Source organism: Lemur catta, chromosome 23 (genome assembly GCF_020740605.2).
Source record: "Lemur catta isolate mLemCat1 chromosome 23, mLemCat1.pri, whole genome shotgun sequence".
Taxonomy (NCBI): Eukaryota; Metazoa; Chordata; class Mammalia; order Primates; family Lemuridae; genus Lemur; species Lemur catta.
This window is the reverse complement of record NC_059150.1, coordinates 15,155,805-15,176,982: the sequence shown is the minus strand read 5'-3', so window position 1 is coordinate 15,176,982 and position 21,178 is coordinate 15,155,805. Positions and strand designations below refer to the sequence as shown.

Genomic DNA, 21,178 nt, shown 5'->3' with positions numbered 1-21,178 from the left:
CAGGAACCATAAAGCCAAGTGTCTAAAAGAAAGTGACAGTAATTATTTTACTTTGCTGATATAAGCTTTGCAAGATTTCAGCCATCAATTCTATGCTATTAAGTTAATGGTTTTGATGTTCTGCTTCCCTACGTATTTAATTTGGGGAGCTGGGGTATGGGGAGGGACAGGAGGAGAGGTCCAGTTCAGATGACCATGCTCACCCTCCAAGGCTCTGAATTATAAATCTCCTTCTGACAAAGAGAGAACGATCCTAACCTCGGTTCCTAAAGCCACTGGCATTAAAATATGTGCCATTCCTCAGCTTTTGAGGTAAGCTGGGATTTTTACTCTCAGTGTGACTTGTGATTTATAAAGATGTCCATATCCTGCAGACTAAGAATGAATTTGGGGGAGAGCAGTCTGGCAGGGTGTATAGATGAGTGTCTCAAAGCAAAGCAGCCTACACACTGAGACTTTAGAAAGATGCATTTATTTCAAGTAAGTAAAGAGCAACTGTATCATGTTCTTACATTTCTATAAGTGAACATTTTAGGTGGCTTTTAAAAAATTCTATATTGAGACAATAGTGTTTTATGAACCAAACCACAATCCTAAGTCTCCTAGAGCTATCGTAAATCCCTATCCAAACCCTGTATCCTGCCTTTCCTCAGTACTTGGGGGCTCAAGCCCTGTCATTTTATACTGCCCTTCCTGATACTAAGTCTAACTGTTTTGTGGTCATTTTAGACATATGAATTTGGTCTCCAACAAGTTCATAAACTTCCCCAGGTCAGAGATCCTGTCTTCAATTTGATATCATTTCAAAGCACAGCACTGAATTGAATGAATGTCTAGTAAATGATTATTTGACTATCTAGAAGATTTATTAACTCTCCTTTAAAGCTTGTACAACAAAAATGCATAATCTTCTCATTGATTTTAAAATGTACTTTCCTTCCGTGTGCACATGATTTGTTTCAGGTAATTTGGCAACAAACATTTCCTGAAAGATTTGGCATGATAGTAGACTTTTTTTCTGGATTAAGTACAGAAAAGGAAAGAGATTCATACAACTGGACTGTCGGGGGCCCTCGTGAATTTTAGACAAAGGCTATTTTACAGACCCGCTCCTATGGTTCAAAGTACGGCACTAAAAGAAGAGAATGTAGAAGTAATCGTGATTCTATCATAGGTAAGAAATGCAATTTGTGAATTAAAGAAAGCAAACAGACATGACTTGAGGGCTCGGCACTCTGGGTTCTGGGCTTGCCACACACTATTTCCTTCAATTTAATGCTTAAAACATTCCTGTAGGGTAGATTAAAGAAACTAAAACTCAGGGAGTTTAAGTAACTTTTCCGAGGCTTCCCAGTGAACAAGTATGGAGAGGGGATTCGAAGCAACCCCAAGTCATCTTCCCACTCCAATGTTGGATTTTTGAAAGCCAAAAAAGTTGTGGGAGTCAGAATTGGATCATGATTCACTCTTAACCCTTTCCAGATGGCAGAAAATATTCAATGATAGAGGCAAAGATTTTTAAATAAGATGAAAACAAATATCAGTACAAGATGAAACTGTAACATGGCAGAATGTATACGGAGTGAAGTCTGACACAGAGCTATAACTTTAAAGATATAGCTTAACAGCAGTCAATCCTCTGGGAATCAAACTTTGCCTTGAAGATACTCCTAGTTGGGCAAATGAGACACCACTTATCCAATTCAAAATAAATGGTATAATTAACCTAAAATGGGATAACAATGATAAAAATAATGGCTGAGAAGAAGTTTTCAGGCATTTCCATCTGCCTCATTGGTTAAAAATTAATAACACTCTCAGTACTCATTTTTCTGTCTTTCAATTCTTCCCCTAGCTGATCTTCTGTAATGATGCCATATTACATAATGCTCTACATATCTGCCATGCTCCCAAAGAGTGTCTATCTTATTCATCTTCATACAGCTAACCCCTAGACATACTACCTAGAACAAAACATTACCTTCATTGTTGAATTAACTATATATAATATACATGTCGTACATCAAGTGTCTATGACATCTATATACACACATGTATGTATGTATATTCAGCCTCACTGAAGATACAGAATCTTTAAAAAAAAAATCATGACCGTATTAACCAAATGGGTAGGAAAAAGAGAGACTATCAAATCTATGGAAATTCTTTACCTTATAGAAAAGGAGTAAATCTAGATCATCTTGCTTTAAAACGAGACCAAAGGGAAGCAAAGAGATGCTGAAGCTTTTTCTCTTTTATTAATAAATCTCACTGCAGCAGTCTGCAAACTTTTTGGCACCAGGGACTGGTTTCACAGAAGACCATTTTTCCAGGGATGGGGCGGGGTGGGGGGAGGCAGAGCTCAGGGGGTGCTGTGAGGCCCAGTTCCTAACAGGACGGGTACTGAGCCTAGGCAGGGAAGTTGGGGGGACCACAGCACTAAAGGACTTAAGATAAGGGCTTTCTCAACCACAGAGCACTGGTGGGCTCAGACAATGGAAAACTTTATACTCTCACATGGGCAAAAGGTCCTGTAGATCTTTTTACCGTTTTAACACATTGCCACACTAGAAAAAAAAAATTTTGGGGGGGAGCAACAGTGGTTTATTACAAAAATAGAATAAAAACTTCTAAAACAAAATGATCATTTCTAATTTAATGAAAAATTTGTTATTTTTTTATTGTTTTCTGTGCGCCAGTTATATGTAATTTGAAAAACAGTTCATGCAGCTCCCAAGATGAAGAGACTTGAGTTACGTATGCTTCATGGGGCCCCGGGCTCAACACTAGCGTGAGTTAAAATACAACTCACATGGCAGTTAATGTGTTAAGACTGAAGAACAGGGCACCTATAGCCACCCAAGAAAGACAGTTAGTTAGCTACATAACTCTGAAACAGAGAAGTGACTTAGTCTTGTGGTTTTGTTGTCTCAAACTTCATGGTCAAGGAGTTCTTAAACCCACTTGTTACAATTTAACTCTATTCTTTTTATCCAATCCTTACTGGAAACAGGAAACAGCTGCCTTCCATCCCTCAGAGAAAGTCCTTCATATTCTTGGAGACTATTATTAAGTCCCCCTCAGTGTGCTTCCTTGCTCTCTCTAAGATAAATAAACCTGGTTCTCCTTTAGACCATGTTTAGAGGGGCAATTTCGCAAACCTTTAATCACCTGGTCACTAACAAGGATGACGCTATATAAAAGTATTCCTCCTACCACTTCACGATTTCACTTCAGAACTGTCTAGAAAACCTTCTAATCACGTCTCAAAGTTTTGACTCTTAACTTGAAAGGTAGCTTCTTTCTAAGAATAGACACAACCTCCCTGGCTCCCTGTTTATCTCCCGTTTCTCACCCACACTCAATTGAACTGTAAGCGACGTCCTGGGAAATCGACCTGCTGCTAGTGTTTGTTAGTATTTTCTTAAATTGAAGAGTTTATATAAAAAGTTTGATCAAATCAGTTAACTTGCCATTCTATTTTAGCCTTTGCTGTCTGCCGTTCTCCAATCTCTGAACAATAAGGGTATTGAATGTTAACAGTTGGGGATATGCAGCTGTTTGGTTTTTTTTTTCTAGATCCACCAGTCATTTCCTTCTAAATTTCTTTATACATCTTATTATGGCAAAGATAATTTGGTTGAATAGTAGAAGCTCTCGTAACAGGGGTCCACTTAACTGGCCGGGTTAACCAGTATTCAACATTGGTTCTGTGCTCTGTGACTTGTATCAGCCGATATGCCCACGGCACACTGGGGATCCTTGCTGGAAACTCACTCTCCAAGCACTTCTGATCCTACCAGTTGAGCTGTATGTATGCTTAGTGAACATCAACTGTATACATTTGAAAACCTGTTTATGACACTTGGACTTGTTACTGCAATTATAAAAGTTATTTAAATGGTTAAGAAACTGATGAAATATAGGACCAAAAGAGGACGTTTCTTCTGTTTTTTCTGTAAAAACCCAGTTGAATGTCTTGCAAAGTCTTCGTAAAGATGAGTTGCTACAAGAAGGAAAGTTTTTTGGAAAACAGTCTGGCAGTTCCTCAAAAAGGTAAACATAAAATTACCATGTGATCCAGAAATTCCAATCCTAGGTATATACCCCAAAGAACTGAAAGTAGGGACTCAAACAGATACTTGTACATCAGTGTTCATAGCAACATTATTCACAGTAGCCAAAAGGTGGCAGAAACCTGCATCCACCAACAGACGAATGCATAAGCAAAATGTAATATATTCATACTGTGGAATATTTCTCAGCCATAAAAAGAATACTGTTCTGACACATGCTACAACATGGATGAACCTTGAAGCCAGTCCCAAAAGGACAAATATTGTATGATTCCACTGACATGAGGTACCTAGAATAGGCAAATTCGTAGAGATAGAAAGCAGAATAGAAGTTACCAGAGATTGCGTGTAGAGAGTAATGGGGAGTTATAGTTTAATGGGTACAGACTTTCTGTATGAGATTAAAAAAAAATGTCCTGGAAATGAATAGTGATGATAGCTGTACAGTATTGTGAATGTATTTAATGCCACTGGATTGTATACTTAAAGAATGGTTAAAAGGTAATTTTTATGTTATGTATGTTTTACCACGATAAAAAAGTTTTCTGATTTTAGGTGTGAGAGAGATAGCTATAAAAAATAATATAAAAATCTAGAAGGATCCTGCACTCATGTTGCTCAGCAATTGTCCTTAAACTCTTGCTATTTCAAAGAAAGTAAAAATTAGAAATCATAGATGATGTTTGGATGTGGTTTATGTAAAAAATATGACATGGATTGGCAACTGGCAAAGCCATGTCAAAGAAAAGTCCTTGGCCATTCATAAAGAACTCTGCCTCCGCATGTGAATTTGTGTGTGTGTGTGTGTGTGTGTGTATACATACATACACATATATTTGTTGTAAGTTAAAAAAATGTAAGGTTTGCATCTTTCTCTCTATTTCACTCTCTTATGTTTATACAATCCCCTGCTTTAACTGATTTTTTTTTCTTTAAATAACTGATCAACAATTGAATTAAAAAGGAGGGCTTCTAAAGTATTGAAAATGAGATTTAGCCGTCTTTGGCTTAACAACCACCCACAGTGATGTCTGAATACCACCTTCATTACATTACTGATATGTATACATTATACATAATATGTGCAAAATACCCACATATCGCCTTTAGCAAGACTCTAAGCTCTTTACTGAATTACAAAACTCCCTACACAAAAGCATCCATTCATTTCTCTGCCTTTGGAAAGCAGCCAACCAGGGAGTGGATAAAGGTGAAAGTCACTGATGTTACCCAATAGTTTGAGGGGGAAAAACAAGTGGAAGTCTAGATGCAAAATTAGAGCCAGAGAAAAATCTTAGTCTTAAAAGAATAAAGCTGTAAATCAACTCAGGATTTGGCTTAGACACTAAGAGCGACATCTCTTGCACTCCTATGAGACATTGCAAAGAGTTATAAGAAAGTATTGAGAATCCAATGTTACTTTCCGTATTCAGACATCAACAGACCTACAGGAGAACCAAGGGACCAATCCAATCCGAGTTCTTCCAGAGGAAAGGAAATTTAACTATAGGGCTGCAGAGAAAAACGGACACCAGGTTAACTAGTGTGGGCCTGTCTTATTTTCAAATGCATTTAGTGCTTTTACTGCTTTAATTGCATTTAATGTTGAAATGTATTTAAATGTGTTGAATGTTTGCAGTGACTCTCAAGGACTGATTAACAAATGCTGCATCAAACATTCACTCTGCTGGCTCTGAGCATGATTCTCTCAGCTCTGCTTGACCCCGTGTCATTAACTTAAGTATTTTGAAATACTAGCATTGGGAAGGCACTTAGAAGCCATCTGCTTCAACCCAATGCAATTCATTCTCTAACAGCTCTCTGTCTACAGGCCTCTCATGACAGTGACACCACTGCTTTACGAGAAAGGTCATCTCACTTTTGGACGATTCATATTGTTGGGATTCGTCTTTATCTTGGACTTAAAATTTCCATCAATAGTCTTAGTTAATAGTTCCACTCTCATATTTGTACAGTCATTGCAGATTTTCAAATATTTAAACATTTTTCCTTCCATGTTCTTTAGTCTTCACCAAATGTCTGTGGAGTGAATATCATGGCCTTGATTATCTACATTCTGTAGCTAAACGAAAAGAAGCCTGAAGCACTTAGATCTGTTACCAAAGCCCTGTAGGAACAGCCTGGACTACTGTCTTGCCCTCTTAATTACCACTGGAGAAGGCTTTTCAATATTGTACTTTGCTCTCTTGGAGCAAGATGTAAAATTCTTTCTTCTCCGTGTCAGACCCCACTCACAAGAGGTGGCTTCTCTCAAATGTTCCCTTCAGGACAAGGTTCAAGGTGCTTCACCATCCTTGTCAAGCCCCCTTTCAATGTCTCTCTTCAAATTTGTTCCTCGACAAACTCCAGATATGGTCTAGCAAAATATGGAGAATATACAGAATGTGTTGAATATGGAGAGGGGAGTAGCTACTGCTGCCCTGTTCTGGTCACTACTTTTAATGCAAACTACTTTGGGCAGCAGCCACATCATATATTGAGTCATAATAAATTTTTTGTAAAATAAAACCTTTGTTCTTATACACAAACTATTGTTAAGTCAGATTTTCCACGCCAAATCCTTTCTGGAATAAGGTGGAATAAAAAGAAAGAAAGAAAGGAAAGCAAGAAGGGAGGGCGGGTTGGTCTTTCTAGCCCAGTGATCTCCAGTGTTAGCCTGCATCAGAAACATCTGGAAGGCTCATTAACACAGACTGCTGAGCCCTCTCCCCAGAGTTTCTGATTTAATAGGATGAGGTTAAGGCCCAAGAATTTGCATTTCTAACATGTCCCCAGCTGATGCAGAAGCCACTAACCAGGGACAATGCTGAGAACCATTGCTGTAGTCTATGTTTATATAATTCATTCTTTGAACATAAATGCAAATTGCACATGTATATATCTGTTAATTATGAACTTTATTATTTGATCCAGGTTTTAGCCTTTTGGAATCTAAATCTTAAGTTTGGTATTCAAAGTAGAAGCTATTCTTCCAAGCCACATGGTACCAGAAACAGTGTATCCAATGTCTTCATCAAATTGATGATAACAATGTTATGTATCATAGGGCCAAACCCAGAACTTGTTGCTAGATCCTTAGTTACTTCCTTCCTGGTTGGCCATTTCTTTAATTAACACTCTGTGCTATGCTGTATACAGCAGAAAAAAGTGGAATTTCACTAGTTCAAGTGAGCTATGAGGCCCAGTTTAGGCCAGGAGTCCTGCCCATCTGGGCCAACTGACAATCCATGCCATTTCTTCAGTGGTACCTTAGGGTTCTTTGAAGAAGCCATAGGGCTGTGCCAGGTACCTTTGAAAACCATTAGTGTAGTGAAAATGTCCAGAGGCTTTGGAGTCAGATAAACTCAAACTGTCGCTCACTGGATCTGTGATTTTCTCATTTATAAAAGGGGAAACTAAAATCCATCTTGTACACTTGTTGAGAGCATTAAGTGTCACAGAGTAGGAAAAGCACCAATCACATTGCCTGGTATTCAATAAATGTGAATTATTATTATAATGATGTTCCTGACCTGGTCAAAAACTTTTAGACGCTTCTAATGTCTCGTGAATAAACTCTAGATGCCTTAGTTTGGTATTTAAGACACAACGTGCTACCAGCCTATCATCCTACATTCATCTTTCATCCCTGGAAGCCTAATCTACATTTAGATATTTCTCTAAAACATGGAATATGTATTCCAAACTCTGTCTTTAGATTAGTAACTCTGCCAGAATACCTTCCCTCTTCTATAATTAGGTAAGTAAATAGATAAATAAATAAAACAGAAAAACCCCCTCCATTCTTCAAATCCAAACTGAAAGTCCAGCTTTTCAATGCAATGCTTACTTTCATGCTAAAATCAGACTTTTCCCCCTGTGCAATTACTGGGTAGGCTGAGTATGTGACCCCTTGCACATACCAGATGCAAGGGGAACCGTGGATGCATGGAAACGTCCATATCCTCCAATGGGATATTAAGCTTCTAAAAGATAGAGGGAAACATAAACTTATTTAAATCTCCACAAACGCTAGTATTCTAGTTTGATGACACTCGTCGCTGAAGGAATACATAGTCACTGATTAATTTTGGAGGAATCAGACTCTCTGGGTTGAAATCCTGATAAGACCCCTGTTTTATCTCAGGCAGACAGGCACATAGAGCACACTCCTGAGAGCATTTCTTGGCTTATCCACAGGAGGAACTGATTCTCCAACACATCACTCCAACGTTCACACTCTAGAAGGCTTTCCTGGATTACAGAGGAGCCTTTTCCCCTTCATGCCAAAAAATAATAATACTAATAGCTAGTGACATTGAAATAGTTAATATGATCAGTTAACTTGTCTAGTCTTTCATGCATTCATTGAATAATTGCTGAGCATCTTGTATGCAGCTCAGTCTCCATTTATGCATTTGTTTGAATTTATTTTATAGCTCACTGCCTCTAGTTTAGTTCAACAAACATAAGCACTGGCTATGAGCAAAGCATTACACTTACATCCCAGGACAATAAGATGGTCCCTGTTCTTAAAGGAGTTCTTTGCATAAGAAGGGAATACAGACATCTCGACAAAAACTTCAAAAGATGTGTTCATGGGGCACAATGAGGTGACAGAGGCAGGACATCTACCCTAGCCCAATGACGTCAGGGAAGGTTTCCTGGAGAAAAGAGAGGGTAAAAAGATAACTACCAACATCTGAAAAAAACAGCAAAGACACTGGGCATTGAGGGAACCCAGGCCAAGTAATAGGGATGTGCTGGCTTGTTGGAAAGGAGAACAAATAAATGCACCCTCCTTTCTAAACTCCATATACTTGGATTTGGGGAGAGTTGATAGGCGTATTGGTTTCCTAGAACTGCAGTAACAAAGTCCCATGAATTCGATGGCTTAAAACAACACAGATTTATTCTCTCACTGATCTGGAGGCTAGAAGCCTGAAATCAAAGTGTTGGCCAGACCACATTCTCCCTGAAGCCTCTAGTGGAGGCTCCTTCCTCGCCTCTTCCAGCTCCTGGTGGTTTGCTGGCGATATTCGGTGTTCCTTGGGGACAGCTGCATGACTTCAATTTCTGCCTTTGTCTTCACATGGCATAGTCCCTGTGTTTTTATGTCTTTACATAGCTGTCTTCTTATAGGAACACCAGTCATATTGAATTAGAGACACCTCCCCCCGCTCTAGGATGACTTCATCTTAACTAATTATATCTGCAATGACCCTATTTCCAAAGATCTCAGTCTGAGATACTGGGGATTAGAATTTCAACATTATCTTTTATTGGTGGGGGGAACACGATTCAACTTATCACAATAAGTCCTCATTAATTATACTGTGTGAAGCATCTTCTAAATGCTGAATCTAACTATGTGGTCCTTCAGCACAAAGAATATTCTTTCTCTTTCTTATTACTACCCTCCCACCCCTCCGAGTCTTCTCCACAGCAGCTTACACAATCCCTACTTGGTAAATCCGTATTAACCAACAGACTTCATCAGAAAGACACACTTGATCAAGTGACAAATCAGCCCCTGAATAATCAGTCTTTTATAGTGATAGATAAAACCTACTTCTTGGAATTTTATACACACCCACAAACCCACCACGGAGATTATATATATGAAAAAGGAGAGAAAACTCATCAGTGTAAGCAATTTTGTACCACATTTTACACTTTCTGCATAATATATTTCATTCTGGGGATGAAAACAAGGGAGAAGAAAGCAAGAAAGGGAATTTCCAAGTCATAGCAAATGGAGCATTCTAGAGAATCCGAACTGGGTAAAATGGCTTTTATGTCACTGAGGCGCAAATGGAGTCCCCTCTCCTATTTAATTGCAGCCTCCTTGATCATGCTGGGTCCCTTCAGGGGTGCCTGGCACACCGACACACTGCATGATTATCCTTCAGAAGTGGCTTAACAGACCCCGTACTTATCTTGTTTCTGCCATCACCACGTCCTGTAATTGCCATGGCTCCTTTGTAATTGCATCTTTGTAAGAGGTTGTGAGTCATGTATACCTGGCAAGAGCCTCGCGAGAGCCTGCAGAGTCAGCTCCCGTGGAATACACATCAGCTTCAGAAGAAAGAAGCGCATGAAAATGCATTCTCTTTGCAGCTCAGATAGCTACACTATTATGTCCCTGTAGTAACGCTTTCTTTTTACACTACATAGTAGTGTGCAGTGATATGTGCATATATAACACAGATGCATGTGCAATTATGACCGACTATGGCATACATAGATCTTTGGTGACCTTTATGGAAATGTCAGTGGATATGCCTTCAGCCACACACACACACACACACACACACACACACATGCACGCATGCACGCACACACGAAAATCTCCCTTCTGTGATGAAAACACCTTATAAGTCTCTATTGTTTCCTTCATTTTTTTTTTTACCCTCTACAGATGGGCCTCTGTGCTGACTGCACATGTGCATAAACAAGTAAATTCATTCCTGCAGGTCTAAGGGATGAAGGAGCCCTTTGTGTGAACGGGAAGTCTTTCAGATGCTGCAGCTCAGTTGCATTCATGAGACCATCGGCATAAATCACACAACAGAGCAGAGGATTCAACTGGACCAAAGTCACATCAGCTTGGGACAGGAGAGAGAGAGGTGCAGTATGACATTTAACAGCAGAATTTGAAGGAAAATGAAGTCAAGACCATAATATCCTTTTCTGGGCTGAATTCCTTCAGTCCTTGAGGCGGCACCACGCAGCCTGCTACTATGGATCTTGACAATTGTCCAGTTGTTTCCTGCCATGGGAAGGGTGGAAAGAGTATCCACAACAAGACTGTGAACTCTCTGGGGCTGCATCTTCTGATTTTCTTATTTGATCTCCCTCTTCCAATTCCGCTCTGACCTGACGCTAACACATGTGTGCTTGGGGAACGCACTTCTAACACGCTTTTCCTACCTCCTGGCACCTGCAACGCATAGAGCCTATACTATGCTTTAAGTCCCTACTTATATTCAGCTGAGCACTTTAATTTAGGGCATATGACTACACAGTCATGGGTCTAAATAAATAAAGCAATAAATTAATGAGCCTAGTTTTCCTACAAACAAAAAATTTATGGGTTACCCAAGAATATCAGTTTCATTAATGTATGATATAGCTTTATATTTTCTAACCTACATGGTTATTATCTGCTTCACCAGAATGAGCTCTGAATAAATCACAGAAAATGGGTCAATAAATACATTTCTTCCTTCATAAATATTTAGACAGATATGTTTAAAGCAACTGTAGCAGAATTTCCAAATCCAAATAAATGAATGATGTTTCTGAGAAGAATCCCCTCGTGACGTCACATACTTATTTTAACAGTGTTCCTTGCACTTGGGTCTTATTTTGACACTTTTCTTCAATTCATTCAAAAGCATTTATTGAGCACCCGCTGTGCACCCGGCACTGTCCCAGGAGTTCGTCTCTAGAGGTGGAGATAAGATCACAAACAGCATAACGATGGAGCAGGTCAAGTGTGGCAGATGACCAAGAGTCTCAGGAGAAAAGTGCAGTAGACATTGAGGCGAGGACGTGCTGGGAAGAAGGACCCTGAGATGTTAGCCAGGGTGGCCAGGGAAGGCCTCCCTGAGCAGGTGACATTTGAGGAAAGACCTGAAGGAATGAAGGGAGTCGAGCCTTGTGGATAGCTGGGAAGAGCACTGTGGGCGGAGGGAACAGGGGCCACAGGCCTCAGGAGGGAGAGAGCGCAGAGTGTTCTAGGAACAGCACAGAGGTCAGTATGGGGGAGCCACATGCTTGAGGGGCAAGTTATGGCTGAGGGGCAGGTCAGAGCCAGGGTCATAAGGCACGGTAAGGACTTTAGCTCCTCCCAGAATGAAGTAAGAAGCCACTGTAGGGCTTTAAACAGGCGATTCTGAGGTAACCAACATCTTATCAGGGATTACTTGGACTGTTTTGTCACCAACAGCGTCTAAGGGGACCAGGTGGGACAGGAAGACCAGCCAGGAAGCCACCGCTAGAGCCAGAGCCAGAGATAAGAACTGCTTGGACCAGGACAGTTGCAGCAGAGATGGGGCTGGTTGGCTTTTGGATATATCATAAAAATTAGAAAGCCAAATGAATTACTTATTTTTCTCTTCTCTAGAACTTTGGCAGTTTCTAAACATCAACACTACCTTTTGCAAATCCAGATCTGGCCCCATTGAAGGAATTCTTAAGTAGATGTGATAGGCTCTGAACACAGTTCTAGAACAGGAGTTCCAAAGAGTATTCTCAGCCCTGCTTCTGGCATCGGGAAATAAACATACATCCTTCCTTGAAACCGTTTTTGTCCTAGTGGAGGTTACGGAAGAGTTGGCATACTCAACATTTACAACATGATAAAAATGGAATCTTATTAACAATCAATTCAGGGCCAGGAGCAGTGGCTCAGATCTATAATCCTAGCACTCTGGGATGCTAAGGAGGGAGGCTCGCTTGAGCCTAAAAGTTCAAGACCAGCCTGAGAAAGAGCAAGATCCCAGTCTCTACAAAAAATAGAAAAATTAGCCAGGCGTGGTGTCACGCGCCTGTAGTCCCAGCTACTCAGGAGGCTGAGGCAGGAGGATCGCTTGAGCCCAGGAGTTTGACATTGCAGTGAGCTAGGCTGACGCCACGGCACTCTAGCAAGACCCAGTCTCGAAACCAAAAACAAAAACAAAAACAAAACCACAACAACAACAACAAAAATCAATATTCAGGAAGCATATATCAAGACTATTTGTGTGGTGATGGAGCAGGGAGAGGGAGTAATGAGGCGGGGGATGAGATAAAAAGACACCCCCACTGGGAGTTTGCATTATCTCTACATCTTGCAAAATCTTTTCCAAGTAGGTGCTTTTATCTGCATTTTACTAATATGGAAACAGCCTCAGTGATATGACTTCCTCAGACTCCCCAAAGGGACAAAGCCATGCCTTGAACTCAACTCCAAAGTCTGTGTTCTTTCTGCTAGGATGGTAACATGGTCACGGGCACAGCCCCTGGGGCCAGGCTGCCTGGGTTCAAATCCTGGCTCTGCCTCTTCCTCGCTTCATGGCCTGGTCACTGTGGTCCAGTTTCCCCACTTGTAAAATAAGGATAATAATGGTACCTACTTATAGCATTGTTATAAGGATTAAATGAATCAATATATAAAGCATTTAAAATAGTGCGTAGCTGGGCACGGTGGCTCACGCCTGTAATCCTAGCACTCTGGGAGGCCGAGGCGGGCGGATTGTTTGAGCTCAGGAGTTCGAGACCAGCCTGAGCAAGAGTGAGACCCCGTTTCTACTAAAAATAGAAAGAAATTATATGGACAGCTAAAAATATATATAGAAAAAATTAGCCGGGCATGGTGGCGCATGCCTATAGTCCCAGTTACTCGGGAGGCTGAGGCAGGAGGATCGCTTGAGCCCAGGAGTTTGAGGTTGCTGTGAGCTAGGCTGACGCCACGGCATCACTCTAGCCCGGGCAACAGAGCGAGACTCTGTCTCAAAAATAAATAAATAAAAATAAAATTAAATTAAAACAAAATAAAATAGTGCCTAGCACATAGTAAACACTGCATGTTTTAGCAATAATTATAAATATTGTTACTGAGTCACATTACAGAAAAAAAGAACAATAGGATTATTGGTTGCTATTGCATAATCATTAACATTTCTTTGCATACCGTGGAGAGGGACCGCTATTCACACTACTTTTGGGGGTGGTCCTGTCTGCTCATGTGGTTAACAGACTCTGGGTAATGTCACAACCTAATGTAAATGATAACAATACGTTTTCCTTGTGAGGCAAGCACGCTATTCGATCGGTTTGAAAACATCTGAGATATTAATAGCCTTGTGCAAACAAAGTGTTTATTATATCTCATGGCATTTTTTTTTTTTTTAGGTGGGTTACTATGCCATGTACGTCTCCAATGTGGCGCCGGGGCTAGGATCAGTATTAAGGAGGTTGCATGCTGTAAAATTCTGCACAACAGGAGCACAGTATAACTTTTTTTTTTTTTCAGTAGTATTTTTTGCAAGTCTAATTTAACAGACAGTCAGTTTTTTTGGCTGACCTCTTTTTATTTTACACCCCCTTGGGCAATATGAGAAATGAAAGCTGAACTCTGTGTGCACGTGTGTGTGTATGTGTGTGTGTGTGTGTGTGAGAGAGAGAGAGAGAGAGAGAGAGAGAGAGAGAGATTGTGTGTACACACAAATGCAAGCACACTCATGTGTTTAGGGTTAGGAAAAGGGGGCAATTTTCATTAACCCCATTAGTGCTGTGTTCCCTGTTATGATAGGAATCCCACCTTTCAGTTTTTAGCATTAAGATCCCTTAAAAAGTAGGCCTACGATGTCTACCTTTAACTTTCACTACAAAGCCCCAGGGATGTAAGTTTTAAGACGTTTTGCAGAAAGGCAAAATGTCCATTAAAGGTAGCTGATGATTCACTCTTCCTTACTAAAATCTTTGCTTACGTATTTTGCTCCATAAACATCAATTCACCCTACCATCCTCAAATCGGAAAAATCATTTAATATTTACTATACAGCTTGAAGCCAAAAATAAATGGATATAAATGACTTAGGATTTAGCCACTATTTTACATACACACACACACACACACACACGCACACATTCTTGCAACCTATCTCCTCTAGAAATGAGATTTCAGCACATTTAACAAGCTGGTTACTGTTTTAATGAAAATTCAACTAGGCATTAAAACCCAAGTATTAAAGAAAGATGTCAGAGAAAGCAAGAGGACAGATTTTATTTTACAAATGCTCCTCCACTTACGATGGGATTCTGTCCTGATATTGTACATATGGACAAAGCCCCATGGTAAGTCCAGGAGCATATTGAATGCTATCACTTTTGCATGATCGCAGTGGGAAAATCATTAAGTCAGGGCCATCTGTACTCTAATTTGTCAGAGTTCTGACAGAGTATTCTATCAAGAGGGGTGTTCCCTTACCAAGCTAGTGGTGGCTTCCCTGAAGCTGGGTGCCCTAACTCTTTATAAAGAATATGGACAGTGTCAGCGCCTTCTAAGGCCACAGTTAGAAAATCTAAGGTTTCCTTTAAATCCACTGAGCTTATTCCATTTCAGCACATTGATCTTCCACTGTTTAACAGGGACCCCTGAGTGGATCGTACTCCACCAAGCTAGCCAGCAGCAACATTTGTGGCCTCACACTCATATTAGCGCCAAGGGAGAAGGCAAGATTTTAGTGGCTTCTTCCTTCTCTCTCTGTCTCTTTCATTTTTTCAGAGACAGGGTCTCACTCTGTCTCCCCAGGGTGCTCTCAAACTCCTGGCCTCAAGTGATCCTCCTGCCTCAGCTTCCCAAAGTGCTGGGATGACAGGTGTGAGCACCGCACCTGGCTGGGTGGCTTTTTCTCCTGATGCTGTCTGATGTGTAAACCTAGTACATCACTCTGCTTCCCCGGGGAGGTGTTTTTGTATGATTTTATTCAGTGGCCTAAAGCTAATACTTTAATCTTAAAAGTAACCTGGCAATTGACTTTCACGGGTAACTCAGTAGAGGGCTCTTCCCCTTGGAGGAATCAGAGACATAGAAGGAAGGGAACTAACATACGTCAAATATCCACTCTCCACCTGGCACTTACACATACTGTTTCATTTTACCGTCACAATAAACACCAAGGGCATCAGGAAATATTAAGAAAACTTAGGTCACCATGGCCATACCATTGAACCTACGCCCTGCAGCCTCATAAAGGTGAATAGGAAATACAGACATAGTCACCATATCCCAGGATATTAGTGCACATATTAAAACACAGGGCAGGTAGTTCTAACATAATACCATGTACACCAGCTAACCAAATTCATCCTATCTCAATCTACTCTATCCAGATATTCCTGCAACAAATATTACTGGGCTCAAAGGCATCTCCTGATTCAGGCAGATGGCTCAGTCCCTTGGAATTATGTGTCTGCCCTCTAAAAGAGCCCAATGAAGATGGCAGGTTGCCCCCAAATTCTCACAACTCCTTCTATGGCAGGAGTGAGTTCTGAGGTACTTCTCTGGATTTTCCAGATTTTGCTGTAAGAGTTCCTTGGTTTATCTCTATGAGTGGAAAGAAACTGCTTATACGTTATGTTCCTCCACCAGACCCTGAGTAACTGCAATGCAGAGGCTGTTTCTGGTCCCCTCTAGATGGCTGGTACCACGTACGGTGCCAACACTAGGAGGTGCTCACCCAGAGTTTGCTGACTGTAACTCTGCTTTACATGGCGGGTTAGTGTGGCACATGGCTGCAACTTCTTTGACAAACCTCTTATTGAAATATGGGGTCTGCTTCCCTTGCCTTTAAAGCTGGGCTGCCTGTAGCTCATTTGATCAATAGAGTAACATGGAAGTGATGCTCTGTCAGTCTGGGCCTAGTTTTTAAGAGAACTGGAAGCTTCTACGTTGGACCCTTGGGCCCCTGAGTCTCCGTGTAAGAAGTCTGGCTACTCCTCTGGGAAGACCCGGTGCAGACACCTGTGACTATCTGGAGAAGGAGAGGGGCCCAGTGGAGCCCAGCCTTCTGGTCATCCTGCTAAAGCTCTGAGCATACGAGCAAAGTCATCATAGATCCTCCAGACCAGCCCGACTGTCCTGTGACTGAAGACTATCGGGACCTCCAAATGGCAGCTGAAGGCAAATGGAATGCTAGAGAACAAGCCAAAAATGGGACTCGAGATAAAGAGGCCAGAAGCAGAAGTCAGAAGCCAGGTAGGGAGCCAAGGAGATAAACAGCGGGGTCGACTATAAACAGGGTAAGATTTGGGAAAAGTGTCCACAACAGGCATGGCTTCTATGACTTGATTTTCTGGGCTGGCATCACTGTGGTGCACTGGCAAAAATCTCTAGCCTAAAGGACCATCTGTTGCCATCAGGATGTGTTCCTCTAGCCTTCCCTTCTAATTCGATGCTTCTAACTTTTCGTGGTCCAACTCAGAGGGGTAAAAGGCTGAAGGCTGCCTTTCGGATGCTTTGTCTTCTCTTGTCTTCTCTCGGGGTGTTCAGGGATCTCTTTGACTTGCTTCCTGGACCTTGGCTGTGTTTCAGGAAGTGAAATTGCTGCATAGCTGAGCTCCAGATAGATAGGGAGGTGCTAGTCTTCCTCATTTTTCTGCTAGAACTTTCCAGACAGTGAATATGCCCATGCTTCTCCAACCTAAATGCTTCCATCCTGGGCTGTACCTTTGCCAACTGAGGGACCAAACCATGCAGATCTTGTTACTTGTGTCATGGAGCAGCCAGTGCTGCAGAAATCTCTAAGAGGGACACACACACCAAGAACTCACTAAGGTCCTCTGAGTTACCAACCCCATGGGGCACAGCCCTTCCTGGACATGAGATTGCCTTTGGGAGGAAGAGAAGTTATCAGCACATCTGCTGGCAGAGGCCAGTCCTCAGAGAACAAGGTCAAGGAGCCACACAATAGCAGTGATTTAGCAGCTCCCATTACAGGCAGCAAGACCTAAGAGACCTTGCCTTTGATTTACTGAAGCTGTGTAACTAAAACACGGCCTAAGAGAACAGCCCATGATGCTATTGTCAGCACAGAAAGAAATGTGATTTAACTGGGAAAAAAAAGAAAGAAAGAAAGAAAAAAAAGATGTAGGAGATGCAATCATGTTTGTTTGTTTGTTTAAATCACCTTACAATTTATTTGGCTACGCTTTTATCTGGCTTCTTTTTATAGGGACCAGTCATTGCTCTCCCTCCAAATCACTCCACCCTCTGGCCTAGTTTTTCTTATTTCTCTTCTATCCTGGCTGATACGGAGGGACAGAGAAGGGAAAATCTGCTATGAACAGCATAGTACATGGCGAGGAACAGGGGGGACTTGGGAATCAGAGCTGGATTCACATCCCAGCCCTGCCACTGCCTAGCTGTGTGACCCTGGCCAAGTTACTTAACTTCTCTGGGATCTGGCATCATTCTCTGCAAAACGGAGAGAGAATATAGCAGTAGAAAGAATACCTCACAGTGCAAATTTCATAGCATCACTGTACCACCTCAAGCAATATTTCTGAAGTGCGTAGCATCGTGTGGTACACATATATAAGCACGCTCTCTATCTGACACTGGGGTGACAGAAGCAATGGAGGTTCCCATTGGTGCCTCCCTCACGGTGCTCTCAGAACACGAGTTATGACTTAAAGCTTTCTGTATATGACCCCCGATGGCTAAATTTGACTGGCTTAAAAAAAAAAAAAAAAGATTGAAAAGTTTCGAAGTAGCAGTTTTGAGGACTCATTTTAATAAGTAAGAATTATTCTTCATGAACATGTGTAAACTAGTACATTAAAACTACTTTAAAAATGTTAAACTTATTCTTGAGATCCACATACAACATCTATTTGTATGGTAATTCTCTATTTTCATAATGAATACCAGGAAAATTCTTATCCCAATTATCAAAATTTCCAAATAATTAGAATCTCAAACTGGAGGTCTCTTCATACCTATGCCAATTTCTTTTTTTTTCCTCAAGTAACCCACTTTTTAATCATACTGTCATACATAACTACTCCTTAATATTGGGGTTCCCAGGGGTCTCACCTCAATCCTCTTAGTCTCCCTCTACACCCTCTCCCTGGAGAGCCACCTCCTCCCAAGTCTCTCCTTACCTCCAGGCACTGAGCACCACGTCCCAGGTGCCCCCAACAAGCCGGTTCAAGACTCTGTCTTTGAGCAGTTTGCTCTTTCCGCCAAGAATGACTACCCCTCGTCTTGTTTTAACAGATACTTCTTGAGGCCCTGCGTAAATGTCAGGTCTCTGGTGAAATCTCCCCAACTATATCCTACATGCTGGCACACATGGTCCCTAGGACTCGATGAGGTATTTAAGTTGTATGTTTACGCGGCTACCCCTTGCACCAGACTCAAGACTTTTCGAGCAGTGCTTTCTTGTGCATAAGCATGACCTGGGAATCTCATTCAAATGTAGATTCTGCTCCAGCAAGTCTGGGATGGGGCCTAAGATTGTGCACTTCTCACAGCTCCTAGATGATGCCGATGCTCCTGCCCTGTAGACTCCACTTGAATAATAAGCTTTTAAGAACAGCTCTGAAATCTCAGTTACTTGGCACTTCATCATCATCGCCACTTTTTGACACAGCTGCCCACCAACTCTACCAGGAAATGAGCAAGATGAGATGTCAAGGCTGCTCAAGTCATGGAGGACACTGGTGGACAGGGGATGTGTGTGTGTGTTGGGGGGGGGTGGATTGGAGAGACTGGGTAGAATTAGAAAGGAAAGGAAACAGGATGAGGTTAATGAAAAGAGAGGAGGTAGTAAAAGCGAGAAAGACAGGGAGAGAGAACACAATAAGAAGGAAGAGAAGAGGAAAGAAGAGGAGAAAAGGACAGCCATAGGGTGAGAACAGGAAGGTCGGCTCAGGATGGAATCAGACCTACAGCATCTGACTTTCCAGATTAGGGGCTTGACTTCTGGACTAACCTCCTCCCAGGGTTGGATACTCCAACCATTCATGCCACTCAAGAAGTGTGCTCAGAGCTTCCACGCTTCATTCGAAAGTGTTCTATCTTCCTGGATGATTAGGAACAAGCTATTACTATAATGGTAGTAACAAATTGGGAACTAGATCATGATTGTGAATGTATACAATGGCTGATACCAGCTAAGAAATTGAAGACAGTAGAGCTCTTTTACTCTATCACCTCAACTGCCCGTTAAAACAATCCAGATGGAAGTTACCTGATACAGCTCAATCCGTTGTTCATGCACTCTAGCTTTTGGGTTCTGCATACGAAAGACTCTGAACTCTGCTTTCACCAAATTGGAAGCATTCTTCTCCATGGCTGAGACGTCAAATCGGACAATTCTGAAGTAGGGTCTGTAGAAAGTGGGCGGGATGGCATCTGTAAAAAGTTAAGGCAATCATTGAAAATGATAAAAATCCATTGTGTTCTCAAAAAAGACTGTGAGATAATCCCAAGAAACCATAAGGGAATTATCTACAGAATGATTTATTTTCCAATGGCCAATTTAATACCATTAACAATTTAACCAGAAAAAAAATAAAATAAAATAAAATAACCATGTGCATTTGGTTATAGGAGTAGCAGAAAATAGAGATTAACAAACCACTTTCAACTCCATTTGAGGACATGCAGTTAACCCTGTCCTTTGAAGGTTGACAGAGTGGTGGAAAATCCTGGATGGTTATGAATTGGAACAAGTTTATGACAGTTGATGCCTGGAGAGAGCCGTTGGGTTTGCACACACTTTAATCAGATGTGCCAAGAAAATGGTTCCTAATGGCAAGCAGTTTGCCCATGTATTTTTTATTTCTTGAAAGTTTGGCGTCTGAATAATCTTCTTTTATCCAGACTCGTGTATTGCATCTTTTTTGGCTTCAATATTTTGTTTTTTCACACACATATGACCAAAGACACTCCCTAGGCAAGTTATGGTGAGGAAATCTGAATAAACAAAACTATATGTGCATACTGGCTATGCCATGTCTAGTCTTAAAATTCTTGATTCAGGATAATGTCTGTTGGTGGGAGGTAATCCTAGCTAATGGAGAAAAAGAATCAGCACAGATTCCTTCAGTTCTGAACCACGTAACTTACAGAGTTGCTGATTGTACGCAATAATTTAACACATTGACTGCTACACTAGAAAAAAAAATTTTTTCCTTGGGGCCACAGTGTTGAATTATGAAAATACAATAAAACCTTCAGAAACAAAATGATCCTTTCTAATGCAACGAAAAAGTTTGTTATTTTTTATTATTTTCTGTGCATGAGTTATATGCAATTAAATTGTCAATATTAACTGTAACAATAAGAACATCAACAAGTGAGGTTTTCACGAACCAACTGCAGGGTTTTGCCCAGGGGGCCACCCATCACGTAACATGTGTGCTACAGCATGGCAGCGTGACTTGCCTGCATACCATGTGGCTCCCAAGGTAAAGAGATGTGTGAGTTACATATGCTGCACGAGGCCCCAGGCTCAAAAGTAGCATGAGTTCAATCCAACTCACATGACAGTGAGCTCACAGGTTGCTTAGGGTTTTGCTGTTGTTGTTTAGTAATCTGTCTT

General features: G+C 41.2%; 1 protein-coding gene across 2 annotated transcripts in view; it reads right to left on the bottom strand.

Moving 5' to 3' along the window:
* TGFB2 (transforming growth factor beta 2) overlaps window positions 1-21,178 on the bottom strand; it is a 78,164-nt gene that overhangs the window by 9,866 nt on the left and 47,120 nt on the right. For both annotated transcript variants that reach the window (XM_045536069.1, XM_045536070.1), the window contains exon 2: window positions 19,823-19,986. In XM_045536069.1, the coding sequence (XP_045392025.1) occupies window positions 19,823-19,986 (164 nt within the window). The remainder of the gene's footprint in view (window positions 1-19,822; window positions 19,987-21,178) is intronic.